General features: G+C 36.1%; 1 protein-coding gene across 25 annotated transcripts in view; it reads left to right on the top strand.

The window, feature by feature from the left end:
• Positions 1–13,551, top strand: part of RBFOX1 (RNA binding fox-1 homolog 1) — a 916,301-nt gene that overhangs the window by 810,182 nt on the left and 92,568 nt on the right. For 24 of the 25 annotated variants that reach the window (XM_040592428.1, XM_040592416.1, XM_040592421.1 and 21 more), the window contains 3 exons: positions 4,736–4,879; positions 7,715–7,768; positions 13,241–13,333. In XM_040592428.1, coding sequence (XP_040448362.1) covers positions 4,736–4,879; positions 7,715–7,768; positions 13,241–13,333 — 291 coding nt within the window. The remainder of the gene's footprint in view (positions 1–4,735; positions 4,880–7,714; positions 7,769–13,240; positions 13,334–13,551) is intronic. The other variant, XM_040592408.1, reaches the window with a different exon arrangement.

Raw genomic sequence — 13,551 nt, 5'->3', positions numbered from 1 at the left:
CAATTGTAGAAGGAGAGAGACCCTTAAAAGCCTCTGGATAACTATTAGAGGAAAAAAGACCTCTTTGTTCTGAAAATTATCATAGACACCCAGCTGGTAAAATTCAATGGATGTGCTCTTTAGTAGGCAACTGGAGGTACAGTACTGCACTCGTGAATAATAGGGATTTCAGGTGATTTAGTGCTTCCTGCAGCCTGACTGTCAATTGAGATTTGCTACTGGAATGTGCTGGTGACAGTTCTGCGACTGCCTGTACAGGAGGTAGCCAGGAGCGAGGTTCTTCTGGAGCCAATTCAAGCTGGAGTGGAGAAACACAGAGTTAATGCCAAGCTGGAGAGAATCTTTGAGCATGACTATGAAATGCAGCCTTGGGAAGAAGGGTAAAGAGCCTTTCCTCTTTGCATGGATCCTCACTGTGAAGTCAGCCTCAGCCAGGTGATTATTACAGTGATTTCCAAACTGTCAGAAAAAGCTGTCAGTCTCAAAGAGGGAATAAATGAATTAAAGAACATTCAAGTAAGTTAGGTGTGGTGCTTTTTTGGTTCGGTTTGGCTTTTTCAGTTAACTGTTTCTACTTAGCTCCATTTCAAGGTGTTTAAACTGATAATATTTTGGAGCCATTAGTGTCTGTTACTTTGTGGAGAATGAGTAGAGGTACCAGCGAACTGGAGTAGAGCAGACACAATGCTGGTTTTTAAAGAGGCGGGAGAGAGAAGTTTTGGTGATACAGGCTAAAGGGGTGTTCTGGCATCAGAGTTTGTCCTGCGAAAATACTGGAAGAGGTAAGTGTGCATGCACTGCTGGTTTTAACACCTGGAAGTACAAGAAGAATAACCATCAGCATGGATGTGTCAAAAAGATACATTCTTTTACTTCTGCAGTGGCCTTGTGGACAAAGGAGAAGTACTGAATGTTACATTTTTCTTTTTGTAAGGCTTTTGCACTTTCACACAAGACATGCTTTTAAGCAAGCTGGGAAATACAGTAAACGTGCAACTACAATAAGGCGGGGTAAAAAATGGGAAACTGTGTTTAAGTAGCAGCTCGCTATCAAAATGAGATTTATTAAAAGGAGTTCTGCAGGGATTTGTGGTGACTCAGTACTTTCATTAATTATCTGAGTGATGGAATACAGTGTATACTTACTAAATTTGCAACAGTACCAAGCTGGGAAGGACCGCAAGTACATGGCAGGACAGGATTAGAATTCAAAGTAATCTTGATAAATTGTAGGTATTGTCTGGAGAAATAAGATGGTATTCAAAAACATCAAATGCAAGATGTTTACATAGCAATAATAAACTACACAAATACAGCATGAAAAATCACTGGTTAAAAAGCAGTTCCATAAACAAGATTATAATGGATTACAAGTTGTATGTGAATTTACATTGCCAACTTCTGGGGGAAAAAACCCAGTACACGCATAAGGAAAAGGTGGGATGACCAGGTAGCAGATAGATCCAGTGGTAAAATGTGTTGAATAGGTGGTTTATGAATTCTGATCTCTTCACAAAGTTAAAATCATGAACTTTTGATACGTGAAGTTAACTGATACAGCTTTGTACTCAAAACAATTAGGTCATATGTGAAAACACACACAGACTGTAGTCCCTTTTATGTAATTTCTATTTAATAATAAGGCTTAAGGGGGTTGTTTATTTATTTCTTTTGCATAAAGCATACTATTTTGCTTGATTGAGTCAAGAGAGGGTATTGAAAGAGACCAAACCCATAATAGATCAGGACTTGCACTGATTGCATACAAGACTGCAGGGATGTAGCCAGGCTAATGTCCTACACCGACTTCAATTAATTTTTAAAGAAATATCAAACCAGTCTTTAGATCCTCTAGCAATGAAAATATTCTCTTGAAATGTATTATGTATGTGTAAGGTAAATTGCATTCTAGCTCTTTGAGTCCACAGGGCTTTGAAACTTTCCTTCCTGGGATTTTGCAAAATCCAGCCTGTCTTCTGTCCTATGTGTATTTTACCTCCTTGGTGTTACTTGGAAATTTGTGTAAGCTCCACATACGAATTTCAGTTTGCACTTACCCTTCTCCAGATCTCCTATGCATTTCCGTAGATTTCTGGATGATAATACACTTTGTAAAGCAACTGTTATATTGTCAAGCCTTTTAATACATTTAAAATGGTTTAGTTGTGTTAATTCTGCCACAGACTTCTTTAAGGGCATTTGCAGGTGTGAATCTTCGACGATAGTGACTTTCTGAAGTTTCTGGTTTTCAGTCCTCACAGCCAAAACTCTGAGGCATTCTTTGTTGAAACTACCAATTTATTCACAGAAGCTTTAAATTTACAAAATAAAAAATAAATGCCCAGAAAATAGCAGTACCTGGATGGACCCACTTCACCCATAATTTGTAGCTCCTTCATTTTAGCATCATCTTCAGAAATCTCACTGGCTTTTTGTTAGCAATGTTTCTGTTCAGCTTCTTGGTACAGAAGTTGCTCCTGATGTTTTGGTATGCTAATAGTGCACAGTTCAACCTTCCTACTCTTTGTTTCTCATCATTTATATTAATAGAATGAACAGAAATTACTTTTTCCAATTTGCATTTATACAGTAAACTGATTATATAATTTCTTCCTGGGGCACCCTTTGTTCCTGAAGCTAAACAGCACCTTCAGAATTCTCTAATTCTTTTCAGATTAATCTAATTGACCTTAAATTCTTCCAGAGTGTTGTATTTCGAGAGTTGTGAGCCCCTGATCCCCCACCCGCTCTCATACACCATATCTCCTTCATAGTCCTCTCCTTCTAAGGCCTGAAGGTAGAAGGTAATCTCTGTGGTGTCTATGGATGGAACAGTTGCCTAAAATCTAAATTTTGAAGTTCTGAGTTGGTTTTAGATAGCAAGAGATAGCATGGAATGTGGCTTTGTCTTTTATCAGCTATATACCCTGTTTAGTATTTAAATTGCTAGAAATTTGTAAAGATGAACTATTTAGTTTGTGGGACCCTTGCCATGAGTTTAGGGAGTAGCAGATGAATATTGTCACTGCAGTGGCAGTGACTCAGTTTTAGTTTTACACTTGAGTTGTTCCCTGTTTGTTTGGAACACCTGAAATCATTTGTTAGTGCACACAGAAGTTTGTAGCTGTGTATGAGCATCAGCGTATCCCATGAAATGCAGACACCACCAATGAACTGATGCTTCTGCAGAAATGTAAGGACCTCTCTCTGTAAAGTGTTCTTAGCCCAAAAGTACGGGCAGTGCGGGAAATTTTACATGTTTGTACTTTAAATTTGAATTTACTGGGGAAGATGAAGTTGAATATAACTTGCTAGAGTGAAATTTTTATGTAGTTTTCTCTGATGTAAATGATGTATTTAGTTTGAGTTGTTTTGCTTCCTTCTTAACAGCCTTATTGGTATTGAAACTGTGTGGTAAGGTTTATTTTTTTTAACCAGTTTTATTCTGCTTAAACTATTGTCTCTTAAAAGAAATGTGATACTAGCAGGAAATGGCAGACTTCCTCATTTTTTTTTTTAATTAAAAAATTCAGAAAGACAAGCTGAACTGTAACATTAGAACACAAGAGAAAAAGGAATGCTTGGGAGATTAATATGGTGGGAAGGAAGAGGAGGGGCAGAGAAAATAGAGTAACAGTTATAAGATGGTCCTTGTTGTTTTATTCAACTATTTTCTTTCCTGTTTTCTGGCAAATCCCTTCTACCAGTGCAAAAAAACCCTAAACCAAATCAAAACAAACCCCACCAAAACCCCCAACTGCTATGCTGGTTTTACATACCTATGCAAAATCTTTTTCTAGTAAATGTGTGCTGTGCACACAGTGATTATTTAGGCACTGTATGATGTAAATAAAGAGCACAGATAAGAAATTGCTATAATATACTGAAAGACCAGCATTGGTTACTTTTGCTTTTGGGATGAAGGACATTATTTTTTTTCCTAATCTCTCAACGGGTTTATGATTCTGCTTGTTTCTCACATCGTAATACAAAGTGATGTCCTTCAATTATAAAATATCATTTTAAAACTAGAGAACAATGTCCCTGTAAGAAATACCATGCTATGATCTTAATTTTGGTGAGAAAGAAAATATGTGAAACTTTGTTTCTGGGTCTCACTTTAAGTCGAACAACCTTCACTGCTGATTATACTTCTGTTCCCTTTCACAACTCAAGGCCTTTTCCATAATGGTGACCATTTATCTAGACAAAATGACCCTCCAGTGCCCATCAGCACTGCTTATGAAATGGCAGCTAGGATGTGATGTGTTACCTGCCTCCTGTGTAGAAGTCCCAGTGGCTTCTAAATGAAAGTACTAATCTTGTTCGAAGGTGTATAGCTTGCTTCTGCAAGTAGGCTGCTGTTTGGACATGGAGGTTCAGTTTCTTCCATTGGCAAACACTGATGCAGTTAAAGAGGTTTCAACAATTTTACAATCTAGGGAGGCATATTTATTCATTATTTAAAAATAACTAAGCAAATCAACAAACAATAATCTTCCTATTCTCCAGTTTATTCCAAATACATTTTACAAATATCACTGAAAATGTATATTGTTGAGACAGATACAGAAATTGGTTTGATTTTCATGTATTTCAACTTCTGGTGTTCTTCAGTACCTTTGCACAGTTTGACCTCCTTTTTAGTCATTTTTCTGAGAATTGAAGCCCACCACTTTATATTGAAAATGGCAGAAATATTTACAATGTGCTTTATTTTGCTTTACCCTTTTAGCAGACAGATGATGCAGCACAGACCGATGGCCAGCAACAGACACAATCTTCTGAAAATACAGAAAACAAATCGCAGCCAAAACGGCTTCACGTCTCAAATATACCATTCAGATTCCGGGATCCAGATCTTAGACAAATGTTTGGAGTAAGTACTCACACTTTATTTATGCTTTTTCATATTTGCAGTGCAATAGGTTTTTTATATTATAGGCAACCATGACAGCAGTATTGTGATTTAGGCTGTTTAACCATTTTCAGTAAAGATTCTGTTTTCATTTATTTCTAACCAAACATCTGATTTTCCAGCCACAACTGGGAAAAGAAATTCCACTGATTCCACTGTATGTGATACAGCTGGGTGTATTCTGTGTATTGTGTTTTGTATTACATTCCAAAAAAGCTACATTGGCTTAAAATATTGAATGCATATATATTCCTGCTGTACACTTCTGGATTTCTAGATCTGTGTTTATTGATTTTGGACAGCGTGATGTAAAATCATCAATACTTGACCTCATGAGCAAGGAACCCAAATCTATAGAAGTAAGACATGGGCTGAATCTAATCAGGAAGCCCAGGAGTAGGAATCCTCACCCATCCCCACAGGTATTGTAGGTCTGCAAGCTTCTAAAGTTTTTGCCAGTATTTTTCTGTCTCATCATTTTTGCTTTTACCCAGGCCATTTGAGCTACCTTCAAGTGCATTGGCTGTATTTCACACGTATGTGCCATCAGTTCTAGGCTGATAACTGTTAGAAGTTAGACGAGGTGTCTTTTCCCTGCTCCAAGAATACGTTTGTCTTAAAGTGTCACTAAACAAAAGCTAGAAATAGTAGTTGATCAGCTGTTAGAACCCAGCTTTTCCTAGTTAGTACTCTTAACTAGTTTTGTTACCCTTGCTTTCTTATTTCTGACTCATGAAAACTTAATTCTCTTCTGCGTTACAGTTTGTTACACAATGCAGCACCAAGTATTTCATGGCTCTATACTTCTTTCCAGCTTTCATGTTCGCTTCAGATTTTTAAGTTCTTCTAATGTCTTTGCATGTGAGATAAGCCATTGTGGTTTGCAGTATTTATTTCTATGCAATGAAGGAAGCAGTCACTGGAAAAAGAGTGCTGGTGTAGTATTGGAAAATGAGTGACTGTTATGTTGTATCTGAGTTGTTATAAGTAACCTCCCCTAAGTACACCTAACGACTCGACAGCAAAATAGCAGAAAGCATAATAATTAACCACCTAAAGAAAAACATGAAGATTTATTTAAATTTTAAAATCCACCTAAAATAGATGGATTTTATTTGAAATAAAAGTACCTTAAATGAAAGGATCTCTCTTATTTCAGGTATTGTAGTAATTTACAGATGAATAAAGCCTAAATTTCAGTATTTCTAAGTCTTAGGTCTCAGAAGACTAACGCTGGAGAATGGCTAGAGTTTTCCTGCTTTAGAGTGACTTGGTAACAGTAAACGTTTAGCTTCTGAGTTGGTAGAAAAATTAAATTTTTGCAAATGTGTGTTGAAATATGAAGTATGGTAATACTGCATCATGACTGTGTTATACATACAGCAGAGGAACTTTTTACATGCACATAAATACAGCACGGGAGGATTGTTTAAACATTAAGTCAATGTGTGCTTATAGGCTAAAGTTGCAGTGAAAATATTAAGTAGGTCGTGAATGCAAGAACATAAAATAAACCAAGGGATAAGAATTGATGGTGGATTTTTCATAACCAAGTTGAAACACTTCAATAAGCTAGAAAAGGAATACTGCCCTTTCTGGCCTGTAATGGTTTATTATATCCTAAAAGACTGGAGTACAGGATCATTTCTGCAGTTCCTTGGATTTTTGCTAGATTACTCTTCATTTGCCTGTTTCTAATTTCTGCCTTTTTATTTAATACATTGTGTCATTTATCAGTGTTAACAGTGATCCATCCTGCATGTTAACGACACACGAAATAACAGAAGCGAGCCCCTGATACGTTACAGTGTCACATCACAAAATGTGTCATGTCAGAAAGCGTTCTAACTAAATACTGCCCAAGTCAAACATTTATTCTCAGTCTACTAAGAGAAGTCCAATGGAGTCTTTTTCTTTGGGATAGCAAAGTGGCCACGTTTTGTGTGTGTGAGCAATGCCTAGATGATTGTGAGAGCAGTTCTAAGGTCGAGGCTAATAGCAGTTACTACTAATATTATACCAAAAGTGCCATTCTGAGCAGGGAAAAATCCCCAACAAGTCAATATCCATTCTAATTTTCCAGAGTATACTCTAGTGAGACAAGAGTTTCTTAGGGAGTAATGGTTATCCCTTCTCAGCAAGGGTGGAGGGAAATCCTCACTTCCTTGAAGCCAGCAACAAAACTACCAGCTGGTTTAAGCTTGTTCCTGTAAAGCTGAAGTAACCAAACACCTTTACCTATTCTGCAGAGCAACTGCAAGAAGTCTTCTGAACCAAAGGGTCTTCAGCGGGAAGGATGACCAGAGGGTGGCAATGCTCGTGCAGCCATTCATCCTGTCTTGTTAGAGAAGTTTATTACGCTCCAAGCAAAGTAGCCCAGTAGCATATTACGTATGAAAAAATGGTGTTGGCAGATGGGACTGGATGGATCATAGGGAAGTAACCTGCTATGTGCAAAGACAAAATAAAATAAAAGAAGAAAACTGGGACTTTCGATTCACTGTGATCACAGTTTAAAGATGATTCCCTCTTTGTCAGGTGGTTTCACTGAAGTTAAGGTTCATAAGTGCATATGTGGAATGACAGTGAAAAGTGTAATGATAGGTATGATTTAGTTGTAATAATGATCTGGCTTCTCTTCAGTGTGTTATTTGGTGCTTGGCTATCTTTGACTTTATATTCTTTAACTTTATTTTTTTTATGTGGTGCACATTTTCTGAAAGAAACATTTGTATTAGATACGAAACAATTGTTGAAGTTATCTTATTTTCATGTCACTTTTCTATTTCTTTGCAGCAATTTGGTAAAATCTTAGATGTTGAAATTATTTTTAATGAGCGAGGCTCAAAGGTAAGCAGTTCATTTCACTCATGGAATTTTTTAGATTTGTTTAAAATATTTGTGTGAGTAAAAGGAAACAACTGCACTGCTGTAAAAAATAACATCTGAAATTCTATGTTAGTGAAAACATCTTTGGAGCTGTCATTTGGTTTCCTAAGCAGCATGAAAATCATTGGACTCATATCTTTTAAAGGGGGTAATTTTAGCTACTCCAAACTGTCATGCGTTTTATGGGAATGTTGATTTCTGCTGTCTTTATTCTTGAAGGATAATTATCTTGTTTATTTTATAAGATGAGTCCATACTTACAGATATTTATAGGCAGGTTTGTATTAGTACAGGTATTTTTTCCCCTATTGAAATGAAAGATGATAATGATACCTAATAACTATCCTCTTTAGTAATTAACTGAGAAAATATGTGATTGTTCCAGATTATCTAAGTGCAGATGTTTTCCTCTTTAGTTAAAGCTTCAGTACACCAACCCTTTGAAAATAATCATTTAACATTTATTTGATTAAAAGAGTTCTTACTGTATTGCAAACATCTATATTTTTCTGAAAATTACTTTGCCTTAAATGCATACTTCAATTTATTGATATTTAAGAAATAAAGCAAGATAGAATGCCTATGACTGCCATTAGCTTCGTTACCTGGTGCAAAATTGCAGCCCAGTCTTCTTCACCTATGGTATCAGCTGCATTGTAAGGGTTTACGTGGATGCCGTATGCATGATATTTTTTTCCTTTTCCTGTCATGTCAGACACCGTATCATGTTTATCCACCGATGTTTCAGTCTTCCTGTAACTCTCACATATGATTTATTATTAGTGGTAGAATTCTTTTCCTGTTATAGACATACTGACATTTTTTAAAAGTCACCTATATCATAAATCTGTATTACATCAGACATATCTTAATTTGGTTAATTGTTCCCTTAATGTGTTATTATTTATATTCTAAATGTAAAGCTGTTGTTTTGTTGTGTTTTTTTTTTTTTTTATTAGAATAGCTGAAATTTCCTAGTTTACATTCCAAAATTATTCTGACAATCATTAATTAGTACTCTTCCCTGCTAGCCCAAACCCAGTTGGAACTTTTACCACTTTTTCAGTAAACAACCAAAATGTATGGTATTTGGTGGCTTACAGTCTCCTGCTCTGGCTGAAATTTATTGTCATTAAATTGTAGCTGTTCAGTAGTGTTTGCAAAAGACGTTGACTGTTCAGAACCTGCCTCTGCTCCATAGCATTATAAATTCCAAAAGACTTCCCACATTTGCCACCTTTGACATCCTTTGAAGATGGAGCGGAACTGAGTACACATCGTGGTCGTGGTGGTTTACACGTTTTGTTAGCCATTCAGTCTTACACATGTAGGACTTCTAGTCACCACATCTGCATTGGACTGCATAAGTATAAGGCTTTTTTAAAGTATTTGGGGGATGGGGTGAGGAGGTATTTCTGAACTGAGTGGGTTTTTAATAGCGGTCTCGCACTAGTGAAAACATCCCAGTACCTTGTGCTAAACCCAAGCTGCTCCTAGAAAGGATTCCACAAGGAAGAGGTATTCCTAGGTGGGCTTGTAATATCGCTACCTCAGTTACACACTTTGCGTTAGACTCTAAGCCCTGTTCTTAGTAGATACTTCTACACTACCTAGTGCTGTTTGGTGCATCCAGGCTGGCTCTGAGTAGGCTGCTGAAGATACTCAAAGCAGCTCTGTGATGCATCTCATTGCTTGTGTGTGCTGCTTCTCATCTTGTTTAGAGTTATTTCAGGTATTTTGAGTTGTAAAAGTACCCTTAGATTCTCTCAATTAAATAAAAAGTTTGGTTTTTTTTTTCCTTAATCTGATCATTTCATGTCCATTCTGTAGGATTTAAGATGCACCAGATTAAAGTCCCATTCCTGGCAGTGCTTATCTATGTTTTCATAAAAACCCACTGAAACTGAAAGGACTACTAAGTGGTCTCAAACTGAGTACAGGTAAAAAAGTTTGCAGGATCAAAATTCAAATTTGTTTCTAGCTGCAGTTTGGCATAAAAGAATTGCTAGATTTTTTTTTGTTTGTTTCTTTCTGTTTTTATTTCTTTTGATTCTAATAATTCATGTTTTAAAATATTCCTGTAAAAACAACAGAAGTAAGCTTGTTTTCATGCCATGATAGTTGAGAAAAGTGGAATTGCTTATTCAGAAAACATAATGCTGGAGCACCACCGTAAAGTATAATATAATTTTGATGAAGGGGATCTCTTAAAAAAAACCCTAAAATAATACAAGTTTCATGCTACTGCAAATTTCTGTTTGTTTGCGGGCATAATAATAATTAAGATAACTTTGCAAGAATTGCATGGCAACACTGCTGACTTTTGAAACTCTTTATAAGAATTGCAAGTATTTCAGTATTGTTTTGGCATAGACCTTTCTTACAACCTGTGAGGCTTACCTTTGCCAATTCTTGAAGCTGTTGATTAAAGTAACATGAAGAACTGCTGGTAACTTACCTTTCTCTGCATTTCCCACTCACCATGGAAGGAAGATTTAGAATAGAGCTTCTGTTACTGTGCCTGTTCTAACGCTACTCTGCAGTTTTAACACTGAAGCTCTCCATGGAGCCGCAGGTGGCTTTTGTCTCGGACGCAGCTGCAAGGCTGCAAAGATACAGGAACATCAACAAGTACCGTTTTTTCCCAGGTGTAAATGAATGTGCTATACAGCTATATAGTACCTATATACTTTCACAAATCTGTTTGTGTGCATAGGTGTTAGTATATATAATATATATTAATATATATTTCTTCAAATAAGAGCTGCTCACGTACTAACTTGGCTATTGTTAAATCATTTGACAGACTTTAAAACTAAAATGCAGAAATCTGCATTACTAGTTAATACAATACATAGCACGCTAAGCTAAAGTAGCTGTTGAATCAGCTGCGTATAAAATTAATGTTAATGTGTTTGTGTAGATATTTGAACGTGTGATGAATCTGTGTTCTGTGATTGAGTTTCTGTGTCAGCTAGGTAAAATTAAAAATTTGCATAAATAATAAGAACTTAATTGGAATAGTGTTAATTATGAGAATAAGTACAACATAAGAAATGAAAAAATTACAATGAGTATTCTTTTCAGAATCTTTGAAGTTTCTGTCTTATCTTGGCTTGTGGCTCCACTTTATATCTTTTCCTAATTTTTTAATATAATTAGGTTTTTATCTTTTCCTTTAGTCGTTTGAAAAAAAGTAACTGGTAGTGCTGAGAGCTAAGAAGACTGATTCAAACTTTTGACTAAACAACTCCCACCAAATGTCCGGAATTCAGAGGGACAGACATTCAGCAAGGAGGAGGGGGGAGAACAAGCAGAACTGGGGGATTTGTGCTATAGCATGGAGCTAGGCTCTTTGGATCGATGGGTTCAGGGATGTTTTCCACTGTGAAATTTACTTAAAAGCATCTTAAATTATGAGCTTTTATTTTACAGAGGTTTTAGAAGATGGGAGGAAGCAGTTGAAGAAATAAAAGTTTAAAGTTGAGGGTGGGTTTAGGTATACGAAAAACCTATGCAGGCATCTAAAACAGAGGGATTAGTGCTAAGGAGGGGGGTTTACTTTCTCTCAACACTTCCGGTGCTTTGGGGAAAAGTGTGTTACATCCTCAGTGTTTTGTGACAGGCAAGGTCGTGGCTTTCAGCTGGAAGTGGGGAGGGTGGAGTGGAGGAAATGTGTGGAATCAGGAGAATGGCTTCAGCTAGACGTGGAACTGCTGACAGAGCACTTCTGGGCTCCTCTGCAGCTTGGCTTTAAACGGGGGGGAAGGACCAACAGCCCGTGTGTTCAAGCTGAAGAGAATGGAGCATGAACTGCTGCTGGGTATAAATGGCACCTTCTGTGGTGTAAACTGGCATAAATAAATGTGTTCAATAAGTAGGTAAAATAACCCAAATAACCCGTATAATGATCCTGGTAGTCTCTTAACTTTTTTTATTGATTGGCGATTAATTAGGTTTGTAGTTCATATCCATTGTTTTTCTCAGTGCTTGATGTCAGTTTTGCTTTAGCTTCATATTTGGTCTCCTCTGTATAATATAATGAATGTATAAATATATTTTCTTTTTTTTCTTTTTTTTTTTTTTTTTTAAGTCAGTCAGTATGTACATAATAGGTAGAACTGCAGAGAGTAAGTGTGTGAATTCTGGCCAGAAAACTTAGGGAATGGACTGGAGAATGAGGAGACATGGTGCGTGGCTTATGGCTGAGAACATAACAGAGGAAAGCTTTAACTTTTAGTTCAAGCTAAAGTAACAGTAAAGAAAGAGGTTGTAGTAGGACGTGCAACGTGTGCAGCAATGCCCATTTATAATGTGGCCATATATAATCTGCAAATGTTTCTTGTTATGAAACACCAAGGATGTAGACGCTTATTTGTTCAGATAACTTTGGGAAAGCATGCAAAGGCATTGTAGTGCTCATGTAAGAATTAATTCAAAGGGTTGGTGTATGTTTCTAAAGTGGTTTTCAATGTCTGATTTTTTCAAAAATATTTGCCATTGTAAACATCAGTTAACTTAGCACAAGAAAAAGTATTTTAGTAGGATTGGAAATGTTTGTTTAGCCTAATATTATAAAGCAAAGCATTTGTCAGAAGCAGAATTTCAGACTTGTCGAGTATTCTCCTGTCCCGCTAACATGGGATTTGGGAGTTTTACCACTTGCATGTTCTGTATGTGGGAAGTAATATACATAAAGAGTAAATGAACCACTTAACCTTATTCAAAACTTTTGCATTTTTATTCCTTTATCAGAGTTTCTTTTTCTATTCACATCATGTGATTTTCTTTGATCTGTTAATACAAGAAAGTTTATACTTTGTTCTAAAAGTACTTTTGTTTTGTTGGTGGTTTTCTTTTCTTTTTTTATTTTATAAAAAAATAAGTAAAGGCTGTATAGTTTGACAAAAGTTTAAGTTACCCTAGTGTTGCATGGGAACAATGTTTCTTATGATCACAACAGCATGATTAAGTAGGCAATGTTTTAGAGTATATTGACATTCAGTGTTGAATTTTGTGCACATGTTTTTTATTTTGTTGAGATATCTGCATGTCATTAAAATGTGGTTCATTTTCTTTTCTCATTAGTTCATTTATTTCTATGTGAAGACACTGTAATTTATTTTAATTTCATTTTCTTATTGTTAGATTTATTTTCCTCTGTAGTGACATGTAGAAAGGTATTTTTGGTATCATTCTTTGAATTTCTCAGAGGGTATTATCTAACTGATGACAGGAAAAATTTGTTCACATTTGTCGCTTATTTATTGCACATCTCAATACAATTATAATTTTTCTAATTTGCATGTTACAGAAATGAAGCAAGGACAAGAAAATATTAAATTAAAGACAGAGAACATAAGCAAACAAGTGGTCATTGACTGAAATAATAATGTGCATGTTGTTTTCCCCCCTTCTCCCTCCTGCATGCAGGGATTTGGTTTCGTAACTTTCGAAAATAGTGCTGATGCGGACAGGGCGAGGGAGAAATTACACGGCACCGTGGTAGAGGGCCGTAAAATCGAGGTGCATGTTCAAAATATTTTCCTTTTCATCTTTTTTATAAATGTCTGCTTCACTCTCATTTGTTGTTTCAGATGCATCATTGGTGTCTTCTGTGTGCTCCCCTTTCCCCTTCCCATTGTTTATATATATATTTATATATAAAGAGAGAGAATCTGGCCTTACTTGGGTTTTTTATTATTATTTCTTTTGTAATTATTATTATTATTATCATGATTGCT

This window comes from Falco naumanni, chromosome 4, assembly GCF_017639655.2.
Source record: "Falco naumanni isolate bFalNau1 chromosome 4, bFalNau1.pat, whole genome shotgun sequence".
NCBI lineage: Eukaryota > Metazoa > Chordata > Aves > Falconiformes > Falconidae > Falco > Falco naumanni.
The sequence above is the reverse complement of the archived record's forward strand: the minus strand, read 5'-3'. Positions and strand labels throughout refer to the sequence as shown.